At 46.0% G+C, this 22,954-nt stretch overlaps 1 protein-coding gene and 1 long non-coding RNA gene across 3 annotated transcripts in view; one reads left to right on the top strand and one right to left on the bottom strand.

Moving 5' to 3' along the window:
• The window catches only part of STK24 (serine/threonine kinase 24), a 108,861-nt gene extending 88,055 nt beyond the window's left edge, over positions 1-20,806 (bottom strand). Inside the window, exon 1 of one of the 2 annotated variants that reach the window (XM_037024957.2) lies at positions 20,413-20,806. In XM_037024957.2, the coding sequence (XP_036880852.2) occupies positions 20,413-20,454 (42 nt within the window). In that variant the 5' untranslated portion in view covers positions 20,455-20,806. Of the gene's footprint in view, positions 1-20,018; positions 20,118-20,412 lie in introns of those variants that run through there. The other variant, XM_037024955.2, reaches the window with a different exon arrangement.
• Positions 20,807-20,977: 171 nt separating this feature from the next.
• LOC108397252 (uncharacterized) lies at positions 20,978-22,397 on the top strand. Its single transcript, XR_012120992.1, has 2 exons — positions 20,978-21,968; positions 22,113-22,397. It is a non-coding gene; the product is annotated as an uncharacterized lncRNA (long non-coding RNA).
• The last annotated feature ends 557 nt before the right edge of the window (positions 22,398-22,954 follow it).

Here is a 22,954-nt window from a genome sequence, read left to right as displayed (position 1 = left end):
GATGCATATTAGTTCAAATCCACCTCCACCTCTTAGAAGTTACTTGTTTCTCTAGGCCTTAGTTTACTCACCTGTAAAAGAACATACAGAAAATACATACCTACTACAATTTTCCTGATAATAAAATATGAAAATCAATTTTTAAAAAATTGGTACATAACAAATGTTCCCGTTTTCATTATAGTTTAACCTGAAACCTCAGTTGCATTTTTCTTCTAAGTCACAACTGCCAAAATCACATGCAGTAGCGGAGATACAGATAATTGGCACACAATCAATGTCAACTGACAGTGAGATATGGGGAGATAAATCATGCAGGTTGTCAAGGAGCTAGCCCATCTCAAGGGTCTATCACATACACACATGATTATTCTCCCTCGTGCCACATCTTTCTCTATTAAAATTGAATTAACTACTTAATCTACTGATGACCTTCAATATGCATCCAGATCTCTCAGGTAAGCCCTAAGTAATAATAAATTGTTACCTGGGCTAGGTCACAATGGTCACAAGTCAGGCCCTGGTAATCAACTGTCACTAATACCACTGCACTGACTGCTTCACCCTGACCGAAGAACACAAAAGTGAGACACACTGTGAAACACAGAGGTTTCCATTACAGGAATTTTTTACTCTGACAATTTGAAATATATTCAGCTCATCATCAATTAAGACTATCAACTTCCTTTATTAGTCTAATGCCATCTACCTCTTCCCTGCCCACCTACACTTGTAACCTTCAAGAGTAGGAAGTCTCATCTTACAACTTTACCACTTAATGATCCTGACTTTCCTAGGGAAATCTCACTATTTAACTCTTTAATACATTTATTTACAGTGGCCAGAGTACAATGCTGCAGGTTGCCCCTTAACACCCACATTCAACCCTCCATAAAGGGCTTGCCATCCTAAGCCATGAAACGTCACTAACACTGTTGGTCACTGCCAATTGAGGTAATTCCTCTGGGAAGGTAAAAGCCTCGTTTCTTCTTTTTTCCTTTAAATAAGAGCAGCCTCCTTCCTACACTATGTCTTTTTCTCAAAAATCAACCACCAGTAACCATCACTGAAAACCTAATCATGCTTCCTAATATACTGGTCCCCATAAAATCTCATGGACACAACCATCCTTCTCCCAGACAAAAGCCCCAAAGCTCTTGGCTTAAAGGTAAAAACACTCATTAGCATATTATTCCTGTGTTTGAATGTGTATTCAGCCCAATTAAAAAAAAATGAAAACACTCTTCTGCATCAGGAAATGAAGATTAAGTTCAACTTTTAAAAAACATACATACATAATACTGAGACCAGCCTCTAAAAATCAAGACCTACTTAAGTCTCCATCTCTCGTTATCCAAACCTCAAGCAAATCAGAAGTAAACTAAGTCACTAAGGGCACTCTAGGACTGATATGGATTATCTAATCCATTAAAGAGATGCCAGGGGACTTGAAACCCCCATCATACTCTTTCCTTTTTAGCACTTTTATCCAACTCCAAACTAAAATCTAATACCTTTTCTCTCCCATTATCTCAGGTAGGAGGGGAGGGAAAAACCCTAATCCTACCCATCTATGCCAGAAACCCTAAACTATAGCCAGGCCTATGAACTGATCCCATCCACCTGGAATGCTCTTAACCCACAAGCACCTTGAAGAACTACTAAGATACACTCTCAAATGCCACCTCCTCCAGGAAGGCTTCCTTAATATCGCCTTGCACTTGTGCTGGGATGTCTGCCAGGTGCTGGACTGTGAGCACATTAAGGAAGCAGGCAGAGCTCATTTATTTCCCTAGCCTCTAGCATGGTGCACTTAACACAGCAGACGTCCTATAAATCTGCTGGTTGAAGAATGAGTATCATGTCTATCAGGAGTATGAAAAGCACTCAAGTGCTGGCAGAAATTGGATTGCTTAAGGGGTCTTGATTAGAGGTAACATTTCTGATGGAATTGCTGCAATAAGGAAGGCCAAAAAAAAAACCTCACATGGCATTTTCAGCCTTCCCTTCAGTCCTAAATGTAAGACAGTGAACAATCCTTTCAACTAAGAAAACCACAGAATCCTTACCCTCAACACTAGTTACCCTTGGGGAATAAAGTCATACAATTCTGTATTGTTTAATTTTTTTTACAATTGGTTATGTATTACTTCTACAATATTTTTAAAAAATTAAAATTTGTAAAACCTCAATTTTTTTAATGGAATCTTTGCATTAGTTTGGGTGGGGGCAAGGCACCATGTGGTATTTTTCCCTCCTTAGAATCCCCAGCAGTATATCACAGGACCTGGAGTCACGGGAGGGGATTCAGCCCCCAGAACCAAACTGAGGTCAGCACACTGAAGAGACACTGGCAACAGGCCAACAAGCTGAGGGCAGCTTCGCAGGGGCCTCTGGAGGTACAAGGGTGAGGACACAGGTGGCAGCGGGAGAGGCTCAGAGGCCAATCCCTGCCATGGCTGCAGGAGTGTCTGTCCCACTGCCGGGAGGAGGGGGGCCAGATGAGGGACACCACACGGGACGACTTTCTCCCACTTGGTACTGCTGGTGAAGGACAGGGTAAGGGAAACTGCACAGTCCAAACAAAGGCAGCTCTACTTAGGGAAGGAAGCACCTTTATTTTCGGTGTGGACACTCAGCTTTCTAACTGAACAGTCTCAAACTAACTGGAAGGGCAGAGAACAAAAGGAACTCTGCAGAGCTTCCCCATTAGTATCCTCCTTATTGGGTTCCTGGGTGGCTTCTGAGAGCCACCAACTCCTCAAGACATAATTTTGGATCCGTGTGCCTTGAGAACCCCAAGTGCATGCAGCTTTCATGATGGCAGACCAAGGGCTTCCCAGGCCCCAGCACACTAAGAAAAATACCTTTGATCGCATCAGAAACTGAAGAAGCCAATGAAGAAAAAAGGGCATTATGTATTTTAAAAAAAAAGAATCAAAATGACTCATTTTTTAAATACCCTCTCAATGACTTTTAGAGCAGTGCAATGGTTCTGCACACACTGTAAGGGCAGACACACGCCATTCCCCTTGCTAAAGCCACAGAAGGTACAAGAGGAGCGCACCCTGATGTGAGCCGCAGGCCGTGCGTGGTGGTCCACCAGCTACAGGCGCGATCTGGCACAGGACCCTGCAGGCAGTAAGGGAGCAGAGGGCGCACAGGAAAAATACCTGTCTGCGACTCAGTTTTGTTGTGAACCTAAAACTGCTCTAAAAAAATAGTCTTTTTAAAAAAGTGATTATCTTCATTGTTTCAGTTACCCCTCCAAACAGTCTATAATTCCCAAAACACCTAATACCCACTCCTCTTCACAGAACAGAAGTTTAAAATGGACCGTTTCATTTTAATTATTTAAATTACCTCTGGTGGGATTAAGGGGCACTATGATTAGCACACATAATATAGGGGGGGCATGGGGAAGGACTACAGCACAGAGAAGGTTACTATGCTGATGGACAGTGACTGTAATGGGGTGTATGGTGGGGACTTGATAAAAGGGGGAATGTAATAACCACAATGTTGCTCATGTGAAATCTGGGCATAAGATTGTGTATAAATGATACCTTAATACAAAATACAATAAAATAAATTACTTCTGGTGAAGTAGTAATAAAACAGGAGTTCTGATTTATACCAAGTTTCATAAGTTGTCATCTCCCGACCCCTAACATATCTAAAATGTCATCCTCTCAGAGATTAGATCACCTAAAAGTAAACCAACTAGATAAACTCCAAACTCCCTTTCTCATCTATTTGACATTTGGGGATGCTTAAAATTGTACACATATTAAGGAAAATTATTTTAATTGACGTAATCACCCAAAACAACCTACCCCTAACCCTGCTTTCATTTTCCCTGACTACTCTGCTGTTTGCATGGTGCCGGGCGGAGAGAGAAGCCTCACAGGAAGCCCAGCTTCCAGCAGTATCTGTCTGGGTCAGAACAGAAGCCTGCTTGGTCTGCTTAACCTAGAGATTCTACAACCAATTTTTGTAAGGATATTTGAACAACACATCCTTGTTAAACTCTGCTATCTGGCTCACTGCCATATTACTTTCTGATACATTTCAGGAGTGACTCCCATTAAACCATGAAGAGTTTGGGGGTCAAAATTAAATACATACTAGGTATGTGGAGCTCTGGAATATGATTTATCTTTTAATGCTTTTTTAAAACAAACTCTAATAACCTAAGAAACTAACAGCTATTCTTGACTTACAATCAGCTCAGGAACTGTTTTGCTGATAACAGATTCTCTCCATATCTTTATCCTGTGGTCATGTGTGGAAATCACAGTGGAAAACCCTGACTCGGACCGCAGAGTTCAGAGTAGGCATTCAGCGAATAGCGGGGAAAGCGGGGTGGACCGCCTAGGCGACTGTGAGATCCAAACCGTGGGCTTCTCCCTTTTTAGTTACCCCGCTCTTGGCACTCCCGTTCGCTATCATGCTGCCAACCGCCCCTGATGACCTCATTCACACTCCAGCAGCCCCAGTGCCTGGCCAGGACTCTCCCCAAGCTCCAGAGCCACACATGCACCCACCTATTTGTTCCCTCCACCTAGATTCCAGTTCTTCACCCTCCACGCCACGGCTGGTCCTCTGTTCATTCAGCCCAGGCCAGGACCGTGCCCGGCTTCTCCCCATTCAGGGCCATCACCACAGATCTGGCCAGTCTCCCCACGGCTCCCTCTGGACCCCTCTCCACCCAGCCACCAACGCCTCAGTCCAGGCTCACAGCGACTCTCCCCAGGCCACAGCAATTTTCTCCCAGCCTAGGGAGCGGCCTCTGCCCTCTCCGGTCCTACCACCAAACTATTAAAACCCAAAACTGGTCTCACTCTGCCAAGTCAAACTTTCCAGGAAATTTCCCACCACCCCAACAGGCTGAAGCCCAAACCACGGACGTGGTCCTCTGTGATCTGTTCCCCCACTACCTCTTCAACTGTGGGTCTCATTTTCCTTCATTTCCCTTTGAAGTCCATCAAAAGCAAATTCCTTGCACTTTCCCAAACACTCCGTGCTATTTTTAAAAACTATGCTTTGAACATTCTATCTGGATTCCTTGTGCTTCAAAAAAACTACAGTGCTCAGGCATCATTTCCTGTGTCAGTCTTCAGACTGCCACCTCTGCACTACTTCTGTGCCTGTACTTCAGCTCTACTGAAACGTGAGCTTACTAACATTCCTCTGCTGTTAGACTGTAAGCTCCGGGAAGGCAGGGCTTATCACTTATCTTCCTAACCCACTGCCAGCGCAGTTGTCTGACACACATCCCTCTTCCTCAATCCTGATCATCTCCTGTATAATGCCATCAATTTCTCACTGCCTGATATCCACCTTTAGGTATCTACTCACATCACCCACATCCTTTCTTCTCGTAACTAACAAGGGCTACCACCTGCATGAACCAGCCTACGTGCTTTCCCAACATATAGCTAAAATCACTTCTAAAACAAGGAATATGAACTTTAACTGGGAAATACTGAGACTCCTGAAGGGGATGTAGTACAGAACAACTCACACGAGAACCACGGTATCAGGAAGGCCTTAAAGGATGGAGGGGTCGGGCACCAGCACAGTACAGAGACGCCCCTGAGTTTGGATTCTGCGGGGGACCAGCCTGCACCGAGGAGGGCAGAGCCAAGTCTTCCTTCTCCAACTCTCCTATCAACTAGCTTCCTGCCTTCAGAACAGGAACTTAACCCTAATTTACAGCTCATCTAGGCTTTTCCATCCTAGCCTCACAGACTTAACCCCATTTACAAACTCACTTCTGTAAGAAAGTGTGTTGGGCCTCTAACTAAATTACAGATAAAATCTGAAATTCATCTGAGTACCGACCATATTTTAAACTTTTATTTCTGACACTTGAAATTCCTGCTTCTTTCCACATCAGACTGTAACAGCAGTGACCATGGAAATAAGTTACAATCAAAATACTACTATATCCCTTAAGTTTTGTTTTATAAAATACTGATAAGGTAAACGGTCATAGTCCACACTTACACATAGTGTTTCAGCTTAAAATAGCAATGGTCTTTACAACACAAAGTCTGATCACACTTCCTCTTTTCAACGGTACTTCTGTCTAATAAGTTTCCATTTCCGTGTTCGTTTCTCATAAGAGTTAAATAACTAAGACAATCACACAATGAAGAAAAACGTTTTTAATTTAGATAAAGGAAAAAAGCAAATAGGTTCTAAAGTTAAATTCTCATGTATTACTGCCTTATAGCTGTTCTTAACTTTTCTCTTCCCCGAATACATACATGTGTACACACACACACACACACACAGTAGTACTGGTCCATTATCGGTATTTATTGAGAATTCCAAAGTCTCTGGAAACCAAAAGTTTTTCATAACTCCTTTGGAGGGAAGACTTAACCCCATCTGAAACCATTTGACAGGAAAACCTGAAGTGCTGTGGGGCAGCTCACAGACTCAGCGCCGATACACACAACTTGCTGGGGCTCCCGCCCACAGGCTGCTCCACATAGCCTGGCACTGGTGCTCAACCCTGGTACCACTGTGACCAGCAGCCCCTCACTCTGGTGTGCACCTTGCGTGGGAAGAAAACGTGGGCATAGCATGTAGTCTGTCAATGACTACAGCCCCGTCACTCAAAACTCTTACACTCTGGAACGGTTAACGCGCAGACTGGCCCCGTCGGGGGTGAGCGCTCCTTCAGACCAGTAATGCTATGTCACGCTACCGCCCCCCCCCACTCCTGCCCAACTCCTTATCATCTACACCTTTTCATTAAATCAAAGACTAAAAAGAAACCTACAGGATATAAAAGCTTTTTTTAAACTAGAGTATCTGTCACATATAGAAAGCATTCAGCTGACAGACAAGAATGTAATTCAGGCAGGCAGAAGTCCCTGTTTGTCTTCCTCATGCCCTATATCTGCTTCATCCATGGCCTGGAGGAGGCCCAGAAAGGAGAGCGGTCTTGTTGTTTTGAGGTAACACTCACATTCACACGCACACATGGTTCACATGCGAGCACACACAGGCTCTGTGGGCCCCAGGCTAAAGCAGTGACCTCTGTGTAGGATACAACTCTCTCAGCAAGGAGCCCAACATACATCTGTAACCCCACTGGGAGAGTGCTCTAGATTATCAATGTAAGCAAAGTCTTAACTACAAAAACTGGTAAGTAACAATAGCAGTACTTTCCCATAATACTGTTCGGTGAGGGGGACAACGAATAATTTTCTTCCCAAAAGAAAGTAGCAACATCATTCTTTCTAACCAGGACAGGCAAACAGGAACGTGCTTCTGGAACTTGGTACCCTAAGGATGAGGAATGTCTTACAGTAGAGGAGGCAAGGGCATGCCAGTTAAAACAGGAAAATGACCATTAGGAAAACTGTGCAGAAATGGGGAATGGTATTTACGATCCATTTACAAATGGAAAACAGTATAAAAAGTGCACCCAGGTATGACTGCAGTCATTTAAAGATCTATGTACAGAGACAACTGGAAAATAAGCAAAATAGAAAACACTATATTCCAGTAGTGGGATTATAAATGCTTTTACTTTAAGAATTCAATGGGGGATAGAGTGAGAGGTTTTTTGGCACGGGTCCCATTTCTGCACTAATCTTCAACCCCCCCTTCCACATTCCTGTTTATATAATAGACTATGCACAGACAGCAAGGCCAGAGCAGAAAGGGGCCTGGCTCTATAAGCTCGGCGGACAGGCTTCCACTGGTTTTCAAAGGGCCTTATCACCCCCAGCCCCCCAACAGAAACAATGGAATTATCACTACTCTGATACAAAAGGACAAATGAAGGGAGGAATCATTTTCACAGAATTTAAAAAACAGCCTTCATGGCTACAGCTAACATATTAGAAATAATATATGCAATAGGCCATGTATAAAAACAGAGAATTTTACCATTTTAAAAAGAATTGTTTTATCATCTTAAGGAACTTTCACTCTGTTTTTCAGGATATTGAGGAGTTTATTCCTTTTAAAAATGTAAAGGAAATATAAACTTCTTTCCTTTTGGAAATACAAAGAGGAAAAAGATACTTCTGACCAGGAGTATTAACAGCACAAGCTCTTTTTAAGGCTATTTACTGAAAGATTACAAAAAGAAAACATTAAATAACACCATTTATATGCACAAACACACACAAATTTATATATATGTACACACACACAAATAAAATATGGGATGGGGAGAGGGCTGAGAAGACCTGCCCTCAAGAAACCATTTGCTCCACATAAACAGTAATTCACCCCCAGAGGTAGGGGGATCACTGGGAAAACTGCTTTTCAACTCAAACCTGTTTTAAACTCTGTAATAATTTAAAACACGACAGCTTCATGCCCATGGGGAAATGAAATTCCACTCCACAATACCTAAGGTCACAGCCCAGGCTTATCTGGGAGCATGACCAGAGCCCACCACTAACCTTAGGTGAACATCTTCAATCACATCCCCGCCTGCAAGATAAACACGGGCAGCCGCCCAGGGAAGCAGAACTCCGCCAGGACGTGCAGGAAGCTTCACTTCATGTAAGTGCTTCTTGAAGGCGACAATATGGAGGCAGGCGCTCTGAATGACAAGACTACTTTTAGGAAGACTTGACTCTTCCTTAACGACCGAGAAAGGTGCCCAAACCTCACAAGACCTTTCCTGACACAGCCCCTCCCCTAAGACTGCTTATTATGCCCTTTACCCTTTTATTGAAGAAAGCCATGTAATAAATCTCAGGAAGATTAAAATGCAATTTTAAAAAAAATCACTCTCAAATAAGCCAAGTCTCATAAGATCAAAGTCTATATATTCACAGTACACTCTAATGAAAGACTGCTAATACAGAACTACGAACAATCTTCTGAATTAAAAATCAAATCAACTATACCTGAGAACTTAAAACCTCTAACATCCCAAACATTTAGAAATCTACGGGTCCAGAATATTTTTCCTAGTATAGAGATATATGTGTGTCTTTAGTTAAGTGTTAAACAGAACATCTATGAGAAAAGAAAAGCAGTTTTGCCCAGAGAGCCCATTCACTTCCTAACCAGACCTCACCATCTGGTCAGGTACTATCACCAGGGCTTGTGTCCCAGCAAGTGGGGGAACTGGCTAGATGATGCAGACTTTCCCTGAAGCTCTTCCCTTCAAATCCAATTTTTTTTTTTAAGCAGCATAATCTAAACATTAACCACCCACTGGAAGTTACTAAACAAAGGAATCTGGGGTATCCAGCCAGGTGAGCGCAAGGAGGTAAGGAGAGCTGACCAGGATGAGGAAGCAGCGTTACCCCAAGGCCCTGGGTTTCAAGCTGGAGTTATATTTGTCCAGAGGTGACCAAAGATTCTTAAGCAGAGAGTGATGTGATGCAAACAGTTGAGAGAGGTTATCCTGGCAAGGCTGTGGAAGATTACCCAGTTCTGGGCCTTTGTTCTGGTTCAGGGTTTTCCAAAAGAACCCTGAAATGTTAGTTCTGAGAGCCATTCCTTAAAAACACAAGGTTCCAAGGTCAAAAAGACACGGAACCCTCATCATCTTCTATCCTCCAACAGGTTTACAATGCACGCTGTGGGTAAAAGTGAACGTTCTTGTAGCCAGGATTCTCACCTGGCCCTGGTTGGCTAGCTCACTGCACATGTGTGGGCAATACGCTGTGATATAAAGAGCACTGCCCAAAGGTCTGGGAAACATGGTGGCACAGCTGCAAGGCTGCAGGAGAGCGGAGACAACACTGGAGTGGTGGCAGCGCCGAGGACAGAGACTGAGATGGCTGCAGGGCCAGAGAGGCCCGGAGGCAGAGACTGGCCGGCTGCATGCAGACTCGCTCTGAGTGGACGGGATTCTAGTGACTAACCTGCCACCGTGGGAATAAAATTGGGTATAAACTCTTTCACCCCAAGAACATTCTACTGACATTTCTTTGGTTTCACTGAATCCATAGTGGACTTGTCTGGGGCTGAAACCCACTGGCAAGACACACGCTAAAACACAAAAGGGCTTTACCTAAAGTTTTACCATTCAAAAGCCTATTCAATTCCCAAAATTGAACCAGTTGTTCCAAAGTTGGTTTTCTGAAATATCAGTCATAAATCGCAAGCATAGGTTTTCAATAGGGCTGCTTTGCAAATGGGCATGGTTATAGGGTTCCCGTGGGGAGCAATAGGGACGTAAGGGCTAATTTTCCAATTCAGTGGTTCTCAAAGTGTGGTCCCTGAGGCAGCAGAACACCTGGAAACTTGTTAGAAATGCTAAGTCCACCCCAGACCACAGCCCGGCAGTCGGCATTTTATCAAGCCCTCCAGGTGATGGGGATAATTTTTATAATGTGAAATTCTCTTAGAATACAGGGTACTTTTTTCCAGTTAATCTGGGCAACACCTGAAAGACAATTTAAAAAGGCCAAAGGCTCCCATTCCACCCTAAGGGAGGATCTAGGGGCTCAACCGAGAGAAAGGAGATAAAGAATGAAGAAAACATCTTAAAGTCCAAGTCATCTTCTCCCTAACCCCACAATCCTAACTGCCAGGAAGCCACTTAAAAACAATACTGGAACATGAAAAAACTCATCTTTTAAAGTTAAAACACAAAGGCAAGGAGGATGTGAGGAGCAGGGCAGATAAAAGTGCCCCAAATCCCACCAAGTTACTAGCCCTGGCCTGGGCTGGTTTCCTGGAGGCAGCAGGCACATCTGACAGGTAACAGGATAGGGTGAGCGGAGGACAGGGCCCGCGAGGACAGGAGCCGAAAGGCTTGGCAGGAACATTCTGGTATAAGGAAGGGAAAGACCGCAAGTACTGGCACGACGACTCAGAGCTATTATCCCAGACGCCTTGGTCAAGCTCCCAAAACCTCAATTTTCTCATCTGCAAACTAGTATAACAGCCCCTCCCCTGGCAGAGATCTCAAGGGTCACCCAAGGGCATGGGCAGCCTACCAATGGCTGGCCCTTGGGAAGAAGGCAGTAAAATCAAGTCCGCTTCCTTCCAAGGCTTCCTTCCACTAAGGGCAACAAATATTTATTTTCAAACTGATCAATACAGCAACGCCTGAGGCACTGTTTACCTACGCCACTTACCTATTCAGGTAACAGTGAAGGAGCAGGAAAAAGAAAACCCGCCTACCAGTAGCCACTGAGGAAATGAGTAACGCTGTACTTAGATAGCTTTTTCTTTTTAAATTACCTCTCAAGAACTGTTTGGTACAATAAAAGTGCCTCAAACACACTAAAGGAATGTTCAAACAATGCCTTTCTTCAGCTGGTCTCAGTTCATCCAGAGTTCAGGTAGCAATTTAACAACTTTGAATTAACCTCCCTGAACATGACTAATTTAAAGGTACCCTGTGAAACTGTGCCTAAAAATAACTGCTGACCCACACCTGGCCCCAAAGTTCTGGATTGCTTTTCATTTTCATTCAAAAGTTTATCATTGCAAATTTCTACCCCAAAAGAGTACTTTGTTCTTAAGTAGGAAATCGTTTTAAGGCAGTGTCCCAGAGAGCAGCTCTTCCTGTTCGGAGATGCACCCCAGTCATTCGCCCAGTGAAATGCCAGTATTAAGGACCAGCGCTGGGCCGGGCACAGAGCGTGAAGACCCCGCTCCTCACTCCCCAGACTGCAGCGCGCAGTCCTCTAACACGCGGCAAACTGGACCTGCCACGCAGGCACCCGAACCACCCTGGCAAGTCCCTCATCTTCGTGTCTGTGCAGACCCCCGGGAAGCCAGCAGCATGACCATGTGGCCCCCACCTGCCCAGGAAGCACACACTCAATTCTGGACCATGGGACGGGCCCCCAAAACATCCATCAGCCTATCAGACATTTCTCTAAAGAGACACTGCGAGGCTCCCTGAAACGGCTCCATGAGCACATGATCTCGCCACCAGAAAACGAGACACAGAATGGAGAAGAGCAGGTTCTCAGCTCAGGTTAGGGAGGTGAGGTCACTGACTGTCAGAGACAGGGAAGAGCAAGCTTGTATTTACACTGCCCTTCACTTGCCAGAGATAACAGAAGGCAAAATCACACGGTGAAGAGAACACGGCTCCGGAGTCCTTCCCCAGCCTGGAAAGCCAGAAAGTCGTGACCCTGAAATTCAAGCACCTATACTTTCATCAATCCTGAAACCCCACTAAAACCCTAATAAAGGGTATTTTCTTAAAGACTGAACCTCTGCACTGCAGGAGAGGAGAGGAGAGACCAACAGTAGTAAAATTCCAGGAATGGGAAGTTGGTGGTGGGGAGGAAAGATGGGGATTTTCTTGGGCAGGGGGAACAGATGCTCAAGCAGAGGTGCAGAAGCAGAGAACCGACTCCACTCAGCGTGGAACCCCAAGACTCAGCACTGGCAGCACTGGGCTCCCGTGGAAGGGGAACACCGAGAACAAGGAGGGACATCAAGTCAGTCAGGAAGTGGTCAGAGACGCAGACCACCTGCCGCTCTCCTAGCCTCCCCAGTCAAGACCCACCAGAAGCACATTCCCTGGAAGGGAAAACCTAGGGTCTCTGGAGCAGGCAGCAGCACACACACAGGAGAGGCGGCGTGCCAGAAACTCAGGAATACACCATGGAAGACAAGGACCTGCCCCCAGCCTTCCCTCCGCCCGTGGTCAGGCGGGCATGAAGCATCGGGCGAGAGAAGGGAGAGGGATCAGCCCCAGGGGCACCCCATGGGTGGGCAACCACCAGACGGGAGCAGGTCAGGAGGCTTCTCCAAGGAGGAGAAATGTACGAAAAGCTGAAAGAAACTGACCTAAGCGTCGCTCACCCCTCCTGCCCAGGAGGAGCACCTGGTATCACTGAAGTGAAAAGCGGCCCCTTCTGAACTCACATTTCCAAAAAGCATGGTTGTTCCCCACTATTAAAAATTGAGTAGACACTTGAGGGTGGTCTCCACCAAAAAAAAAAAAGAAAGAAAGAAAAATAGACACCAAAACCAACAAGAGAACAAAAAGGGCCTTGGAGGAAATCTATTCTGAGGAGGTAAAAAATACTACAATTACCATACTTAGGGAAGTAAGAGTATTCTCATTTCAACTGAAACAATAAAAGAACATTCAGAAAACCATGAAGAGCTCTTAGAATTTATAAAACAAGAGCAGAAATGAAATACTCATTAGAATGAGCTGGAGATAAGGTTGAGACTATCTCCCAGAAAAGCCAAGAAAAAAGACAGAGAAATGGAAAATAGATTTAAAGGGTAAGAATATTCGACAGCCATTCCACAAGGTCCCACATCCAAATAATAAAGAGTTTAAGAGAATATAGAAAATGGAAGAAGAGGGACCAAAAAATTCAATTTAAAAAACCTGAGCTGCCTAATTCAAAGGGCCTACCAATAGCTGTCAAAAACAAAAACAGACCCACATCAAGACATGTCATCGTGAAAATTCAGATCACAAAGAAAAACTCAGGCCCTATTAAATATTAAGTTCAGAAAGAACAAAACAGCTTGCATACATGAACTCTAGTATTGGTGTGGCACAGTGGAAAAATGCCTTCAAAATTAGGCAGAAAATGATTTTCACCCTATGACTATATACCCCATATATCAATTAAGAGGAAAGGTAAAAATAAAGGAATTTTCAGATCTCTAAGACCTCAATAAACCTATTAACAGGAAGGCACTGCAAGATATGTTCTGCCAACACAACGGGGTAAGCCAAGAAAGGTGCTGACAGGAGACAGAGAAAACAGGCCACCCAAAGAGCGCAGCACCAGGAGTGCCGAGGGCCGAGGCAAAGACAGAGGATGCGAGCAGGGGGGCGGAGTGGAAGCCCACCAGCCAGGCGGGAGCAGATCAGAGGCTCACAGGATGGTTTCTCCAGAAAGAAGAACTAGAGAACCCTTCTGCTCTACCTGCATCTCCTAAGAGCAGCTTCCAACAACTGGTTTGAGTTTTGGATTGAGTAAATTATAAGCACTGCTAGAGACTTAATGTTTATATGCCCCAAAACTCATGTTAGGCCCAATCCCTTATGTGATGGTACCAGGAGGCACAGCCTCTAGGAAGTAATCACACATTCAAGGTGGCGCCCTCACGATGGGGATGCTGCTTTTATAAAAGAGACCCCCAAGCACTCCTTCCTCCCTTCACCATGTGAAGACACAGCCAGAAGCAGGCCACCTGCCACATGCTCTTAAGCAAGCCAGACATGGAATCTGACTCCCAGTCTCAGTAACAGAGAAGTAAATGTTTGCTGTTTAAGCCCCCAAGTCTATGACATTTTATTAAAGCCGCCCAAACTAAGACAATTAACATTACCAAAAAAAACAACTTCCAAAAAGATCTGAAATGTGATCCTGGTTTCCTAATGGCTGAGCTTGGACTACTGTCCACACAGTCACATTAATGCATGCACTAATCTGGCCAAAGTTACAATGTAATTATACTGGGGAGAGAAGAGAGGTCCCCTGTGACTGAAGGATGCAGGAATATGGGAACTAAATCTACAGAACCAACAAAGTCTACAGATAGTGCCAGAAACCAGAAAAAAGTAGCAGTAATTTTTAAATGTTCTTTATAAACAAAGAAGTAACAACCGACACCTGCTAACAGGCCAAAGGGGTGCTGCCTTTGGGGAGGAGGAAACAGGCAAGTGGCAAGTAACACAATCTTTCCAAACAAACCTTACAAAGCCATCTGACTCTTTAAAATAAACTCACTGTTTAAAATTAAAAAATAAAATTCCCTAATTAAAAAAAAACAAGGATTTGGACACACAGTCCTTTCAAATTTTAGAACTTAAAAATCTTCTTAAAAACAGGACAAGTCTTAAAATAGGAAGATATCTGAAAAACATTAATATAAAACACAAAATGTTCCCACAATTTATTCAGATACCAAAAGGGTACTGAATAGATATGGTTCCTTGTACTGCTTGAGAGCCCTCATGAAAACATAATGGAAGGTCCGTAAAGTCAACAGTGCTGTCCCAGGGGTGTGTACTTTAAGTGCCTTTGTAATCCACAACTTGGGGTGTTTTATACTTTGTAGCAAGTTAAAGTCCACCTCTTTTTATTTTCCCTAATCTAAACCTTGGAAACCAAGGAGCCATTAGGATTAGGAAACTCCATATTCACCTCAGGATCCAGGTGTCATAAAAATAGCCATGTTTTTTCCCAAAGCACTTGACACCAAGAGTTTTAAATATATAACACTGCAAAAATAGGAATTATGGGAAATAATTGGTCCAGTGACAGTGGCGGACTCTGAGCAGCAATAGAGGGATAACAGTGCAACTTCTATTTCCTGCACTAGCTCCTGCCACAAGATTCCATTAATGATAACAATGCTGAGCTAAGGCATAAAAAAAACCCACAGAAGGGGTTAGTTAGATGGGTGCGGTCCATTTCCTGCAGGTAAGGAGTTTCCAAGCAGGCATCTCTGAAATCACTTGGAGAAAATCACCCAAACAGAGAGCAAGGGGTCTGCTTCTCAAGTGATCCTCAGACTCCTGGACTCTGGCTTGGTGTGACTAAAAATACACTAGAAAAGCAGAGACTACCAAGGGGCTCATTTCTTCAGTAACTCCTCAGGCCACATCTCACATCAAAGTCCTGGAAAAACACTATGCAACTGAAAAGCAAAGTCAACCTGCATCAAATAAGCAAGCTCAGCTCCACACAGTACATCAGTAGCTCAAAGAGGAGCACAAAATTACATAAAGTAACAGGAAAACGATAATGGCTGCTACTTACCCAAAACTACTCTCTGCAGGGACAGTGTGTTACATTAGCAGCCTGGAAAAATCTAATCTGGCCAATTCCTACTTGAAGGTCACTTGGTTCCATGTGAAGTATCAAGAACGTTCCAAGATCTGGGAGGAGAACCAAAATGTCCTGGACTCCTCTGAGTTATTTTTTCAATTTTAATTTTAAAAAATCTTCTGACAACCTCCCCCCAAAAAACATGATCTTAAGCAAAACAAGTTATTGACATTGTCAAATTTTGGTAATAGAGGGAAAGAGGGAATATGAAGTATTGAAACAGGTATCAAAAAAAAACCTTAGGCAACTAGTAACAGCAACAGAAAAGTATGCCTCTACTTTTCTTACTATTCTTTAGCATAGAACAGCAGTAATGGTCAAAAGCAAGGAGATGGCAGAGTAATAATAGACCATAAATGTTCACTGACATTTCAGATCACCGCGGTTTGAGTCAACCTTGCTCAGAGTCCACCTTGGCTATCCTGCTGACAGCTGAGCCCCCAACCACTCAGCCTTCTTATCCTGGGTTCCTCCCACCAGAAGTGCCACCACTGTCTTCTAAGTGGTCACCCAGCACCCCAGAACCCAACTCCTTCCACCTGCAATAGAGAAAGCAGGGCTCCCACTGTGCATGACACTCTATACCTCCAACTGCAGCCAGGAACCAGGCCCCTTCCCAGGCCTGCTGTCCCTCGAGCTGTAGGATCCAGGCTAGGCCCTCTGCACCCACTTTCCAACCCTGCACCTCTGCTCTCTGTGCTCACCTCAATCATTTGAATCTTCGCAGGCAGATTACCTGAAATGGTCTGTCACTAGGCTGCTGACTTCCTGAGGACCGGGCTGAAGGAAGTTCTCACTTGTACCTTATACAGCTCTGGGCACCACTCCTAGAGAAACCTATCTAGTCCGCCCTTCTGAGACACTAGACCACATTGTACAGGTCAGCATTTCCCTTAAGAGGCTTCACAACCTAAATCTTGCAAATATTCTCAATGTCCACACGCCATAACATGCCAACCTTTCCCCAGGGTGCAAATGGCAACAGGCTAAAAATGGGAAGGCCTCTTCCATGGTAACAGGAAAAAAACTATGGAAATGTGACACTAACAAGAAAACAAAGTACAAGAGCACTTAAGCCACAATTAAATGCAGCTGTCCTTCTGTTTTCCTTCATTTCCCAGATTTCCAGAGCACACAGGTTTTCCCCAGGGTACGCAAGTGTCTTTGAGAAAAGCTCCAAACGTGTCCAAACTGGTCAGTAAAAAAGTCTTTCTCAGTATCCCAACAAAAAAGAGGGGCGTTCTCAGCAAAGGTTTGTTACTCCAAGCAACTAGGAAAACAGAAGGAGAAATAGGGGGCAGGATGAAGTTAGTAAGTAGAAACTTTAACTTTTCTAGCTAGATTATCTTAAATGTATGACCTCAAAACATGCTAACTCAGACCCTACTGTACATGTGACATATCTAATACAGTATGTTTCAAACTTGGGTCAAACAAGTCAGCAGTGAAACCAATTCAGTGTTGCAACCAGCACTCTTTTTAATAAAAATCACAGTAATCACAAGTAGTAAGGATTAGGACTATGTCCTTAAAACTTTCTTCAGTTCTTGATATTTCTTACATGAGTCATGAACCAGAAAAGTTTAAACGTGACTGATAAAATTCTGTCAGGAAAATTTATAAACCAATTATTTTTAAATAACTTATGCAAACGAAAAAATAACTGGCACTTATGCTGCCAAATGAAGTTTTTTTTTTAATCTAAATTAAACTGATTGAAGCAAATGTTCAGTTAAGGATGGGGGTACTTATATCCACAAATCAACCTCATTTCTTTATGTCTGTGGTACTTACTACATTCAGTTCATGATTTCTATTTTCTCCTCTATGCTGATATGACACTGGGTGTGGGGGGTAAAAAAGGCAACCTTCATTAAACATTAAAAATGATAATTCATTCAGATTGAGTCATCAACCTAGGACATAGTGTGTTCAATAAGTTGCTAACTGAATAAAGCATTTTATTCTCCTATTTCTAATGTCTTCAGCAAATCCAAGGCAAAAGGAAAAAAAACTTTTAATGTTTGTAAACATTAATAATAGAGCAGTAATACAGCATGATGACTAGAAGTATGGTCTTGATGGCAAGAAAAACCTGGTTTCAAATCACAAGTTTGCCAGGTAATAGACTATTTCACCTCGGTCAGTTCGATTAGTCTCTGTTGGTTTCCACATCTTAAAAAATTATACCCTATCTCAATGGGACAAGTAAGACTCTAAAGACATAAAAATAGTTCTCAAGACAGTGAAAAATGGTGTTGATACGAAAATGTTCATTCAGATGTTCTTTTTAAGCATCTTTGATGTTTAAATTCAGGCTTCCAGAATTCACTCTACAGTCTTTCTGAAAGTTTTAAGCCAACTCCTTATAAGCCCTGGACAGGAGATGAGAAAGAAAATAGCAAGGGATTATAAAACGTATCAGGACAGGGCACAGGGTTATTTACTCTCTTGTTTTATTCCAGAGAACAGTCAAAAGCAGGCGTGCCTTTAATTTAATCCTTAACAACTCTGAGGAAAGCCTCCCTGAGCAGTAGCAACTGCTAATTCCAAGTAGAACATAAATGTAGTTGTTTTTTTCTTTTGGGGGGGAAGGGAGAGGATAGGAATGTTCTTCCCCAAATGGCAAACTAAAAACAATCATACAGTTTGGTAGATGTACTTAAATACAGGAATGACTGTCAGAAGCCACTTTGGCACCAACCCCCAAAATTGTAACAGCTAAAACTTTGGTTGTTTCCACGAAATAAAAACTTACCAGCTTTTACACAAAGCAAAAAAACAAAAACAAAGGCAGTTCCCTTGTAACACTACCTAGGAAATATGCTGTATTTACAAGGCAAACTCACTAAAGGAAATTTACCTTCTTTTTCCAAGAATTATGGACCATACTCTTAAAGAAAAAAAAAAAGTGAGGACAAAGAAAATGTTGAGAATAGACACCGCCTGGTGACCATCTGATACTGACTTCTAGGCACCAGCCAGCTGGGCTGTAAGTACCTCTTCAAACTGATTCGCTTTCCACAAAGGAATAAACCTCCCTGGTAAACTCTTAAGTGAGCCATTTGTGCTGGATTACAACCTGATTAACACAGTATAAAAATCGGCGGCAAGGAAACGTTAATGAATTAATTATTATTATTCAAGAGGCCCTTCTTGCTCTAGTGGTCAGAAATAATTTTTCACCCAAGTTCATCCTGCCTTCCTGCCTTGAAATGCAAACCAAATCAAAGCAGGAACTTCAGGAAATACCAAGAAACCACGTCTGATTTTCACCTAGCTTAGGCTCAATGCGTATTGAGTTTAAAACTCTTTAACTGAGATTCAAAGGCAATTTTCTTCAAGCCCACTCTTAAGACTCTAACTTTTACTGTTACTCCTTTGCGGGGGGGGGGGGGGGGGGGGGGGGGAGACCTCAGGCTAAAATTCTAACTTTGTGTTCCTATTTCTCCAGATTTCAAACCTGAACAATGAAATCCAGTTTTCCACTTACGGTTTAAAAAAAAAGAGGAGGAAAAAAAATTATGTGCCTCAGAAGAGGGAGCAGATTTGCTGCTCCTGAAAGGCCGGGTGCAAGCGCTGTATTTCTCAGCCTTCAAGAGCCAGGGAATTAAAGGAAATGAGCCTGCTGATGTCTGTAAAAATAATAATCCACTCGGATGCTTGTGGTTCTTTTCTTAATTAAAGGTCCCATGTTCACTAGCTTATAAACAAGGAGGGCAAAACTTTAAAGACATACCCTACCATATCGTGAAATTTTAATCCTAATCATTTTGCCACCATTTATGCGCTTACATACATTACAAATTAGCCAAGGATGGTGGTTTCACTTCTCAATGGGCTAAACACAGTCTCCAAAAGCGAAAAACTTTAATGCAGTCATGTAAATTTGAATTTCGGCTTCTCCCCCTCTCCAGAAAAGTCACCGGTGGGCCGAGATGCCCCTAAGTGTCAGCGGCCGGGTTCGCGCGAAGGAACTCCTCCGGCCCCACTCACGCCTCAAGGCGGACGCCCACGGCCGGGGACCGCGCGGCCAGCCTCGGCCCGGGACCCACGAGCGCACGTCGTCTGCCGGAACCCTCCTCCCGGGTTTGCAGGCTCGCGCTGCCCCTCGGCTGGCGGAGAGGCGCGGAACGGGCGCGGCGTGAGCGGAGCTGGCGGTTACAGCTCCCTGCACCCCGCCCTGCCGGGCCCGGGACCAGTCGGGGCGCGCCCGGGGCTGCCCCTCCCGCCTCGCAACTTTACCTCCCGCCCGCGGGGGCGACTGGGCCTCCGCCGCACCCCGCACGCACGCAGGGCCCAGAGGCCCGGTCGGGCCTCCAAGGGCATTTCTCCGCCCCACTCCTCCCGGTGCGGAAGGGCCGACGCCGGGCCTGCAGCCCTGGGGGCCTTGGGGGGGAGCGGAACGGGGAGGGCGCGGCGGCCGGCACCCCCACATCCCTTCCCGACCACCGCGACTCCCGGCCGGCGAGGGCCGCCTCCGGGCCGCGGCCCCACGTCCCTGCCCACCCCCGAGGCCGGGGCCCGGCGCGACCCCGGAAGGGGCACCGTGAGGGGGCCGTGTTTACACCGCCGAGTTCCCCGCCTCCGCCCCGGCCCGCGCGTCCCTCCCCGCCCGCGGCGGGCGGCTCCTGCCTACCTGCATGCCGGGCAGGCCCGACTGCACCGGGGAGTGAGCCATGGCGGCCAGGACGGCCACTTCCTGGGACGGGACGGCCGGGCCGCGGCGATCCGCGCGGGCGACGAGGCCCGCGGGCCGCGCGCAGCCCGCGGGCGGCGGGGGCGGCCCGCCAAGCCCGAGTCTGGCGTCGGCGGAGCCGGCCGGAGCCCGAGGCCACCCCAGCCCCGGCGGGTCCCGGGCCGGCGGCGGGCTCAGCGGCGGGCGGCGGGCCGCGTCTCCATGCACCGCGCCGGAGAGGGCTGCGAACCGCTGCTGCTCGGCAGGAGCCCCGCGGCCTGGGCCCGCGCGCGCTGGCCGCCTGGAGCCGGAGTGGGCGCGCACAGCCGGCCGAGCCGCGAGCGCCGAGCCAGCAGGGCCTGCCGAGCGCGCCCCGCCCCGGCCCGGCCCGGCCCCCGCGCCCGCGCCCGCCCCCGCGGCCCGGCCGGGGACCCCGCCCCGCGCTTCCGGGAGGGGGAGGAGGCTCTCGGCCGCCCGGCGCCCTAGGCCGCAGCCGCCTGCGCCGCCGCCTGCCGCGCGGGTGGGGGTCCGAGCGTCTCCGCGGGCCGTCCGCCGCCCCAAGCCGGCGGGGCGGAGCGGGGGGAGGAGGGCGCAGGGCGGGGGGAGGAGGGGACCGGGTCAGAGCCGGGGATTGGCCGTAGGCCCGCCGTCCCCGCGACGACTCTCCCCAGGCTCCGGCCGGGTCGGGCGCCCCGGGGTCCTGGGAGGCGAGGAGGCGGTGAGCAGCTACTCTGAACTCTACCATCCGCTTCCTGCCACCATGCAAGCCCCCGCCTCTCTCTCTGTGCGCGGGGACGTGGGCTCCAGGCGACTCCCCGGGGGCAGAGTGTGGGGCAGGGAGACCTCGGGAAGGAGTGTGCCCAGCGCGGCCTCGGCCTGTGGCCGGTTCAAAACTCTCGGGGCGGAGCCTTTTCGGTGTTTGGGTGAAGTTTCCAACCAAACCAAGGAGGAGATCGAGAGGGGAGAGGCCGAGAGCTGCTAATTGCCAGTGCTTTCGCTACTTGAAGACAGCCCCGCCTGGAATGCTGGGCGCTGTAAGCTTAGCTACGCGGTGAGGGGGTCGAACCCCCCCATCTCTGGGCACCAGACCAAGGCGGGAGTGTCCACACAGGAGAAGGGAAAAATGGGGGAGGGCATGGCGCGGAGGAAGAGAAGACAATCGAAGGAAATCGTGTCTAGACTCACCCCAGCCCTCTCCCTTTTTCGGCTGCCCGCAAAAGTCCCAGGTCCTCTCTGAGCACCAGTACTGCTTGCACTTTTTAGTCACCTCTCCTTCGACTACAGAGGAAGGAAAAAAGAAGGAATGAGTCCAAGCTGTCTCCAGAAAGTATTTTATTTACAGTGACAAACAGTGGCAGCCACTGAAGTGATCTGCACCTCGGGTTGTGAGGACCCTGGCCCTTCACTCGTTCCCATGAATGCCCATGGTGCATCATCGCTGTGCGAGGTCGGACATGCTAAAACGAGCCCCCAACAGCTCACAGACAATTGGAGGAAACTAAACGTCCTCCACCCAGGTAAGGAGTGTTTATCCTCCTAGGGGTCACTGTATTCCGAGAAATTCAGTTCCCTGTGGTGCCCTGGATCAGACAAGGAGTGGGGTGGGAAAACTTAATCCGTTTTCCCTTTGGAAATACGCGTGTTTCTTCACGGTCCTTCAGGACATTCAGCTACCTTCATGGTTGTTACTGGTACACCATCTTTGCTGAGTTTTGAAGCTCTGCCATCCCCAAGTACTGTGAAGAGAATGGGGTGAACTCAAAGAAAAGCGTGAACCCTGAGACCTAGGAGCTTACTGTCTTAGATGGGTACGTGAAGAGGTGAACAGCAAAGTAAGCAAGAGCATGCATCTTTTCAATGTTCCTACTCTTCAACCCAGGAAGTCCACTCAGTGACATATCTTAAGGAAACAACCAGGAAGTGCATTAAAATGGATATAAAATAGATGCAGTGCAGTGATACTTATACTTGTGGGAAAATTGGGAACAGATTAAAAGTAACGGATTGTTAAGTAAATGATAGTACATTCGTATGGTGAGTACCATGTATTCATTAAAAGGATGATGTATTACAATATTCAGTAACATTGAAAATATTTTCACTATATACAAAGAAATAAAATGCCAGATACAAAATAATATGTATAGTCTGATCTCAAGCCACTTCATATATATAAAGTTTTATTTATATATAATTTACATTTATTTTATTTGTATATGCATAAACAGAAAAATTTGGAAGTATATACACCGCAATTTAGCAGTGGCTGTCCCTGGAATTAAAGGTGATTTTTTTCAGTCAGCAGTCAACCAGGAGAGATCATCATGCTAAAACTCCCCTTAGGGCCAGCACTCTGAGCAAGAACGCTGCAGGGATGATAAGGAGGAAGAAACAGAACTGGACAAAAACGTTTGGGTACTGATCTGAGGCATTACCATAGGAAACTAAGGAAACACAGGCCCACTTTGTAAGGGCTAAATTCCCACAACAAAGCAGGGGTTGT

The sequence above is a fragment of the Manis javanica genome, chromosome 9 (genome assembly GCF_040802235.1).
Source record: "Manis javanica isolate MJ-LG chromosome 9, MJ_LKY, whole genome shotgun sequence".
Lineage (NCBI taxonomy): Eukaryota > Metazoa > Chordata > Mammalia > Pholidota > Manidae > Manis > Manis javanica.
This window is presented reverse-complemented; position numbering and strand designations above follow the sequence as displayed.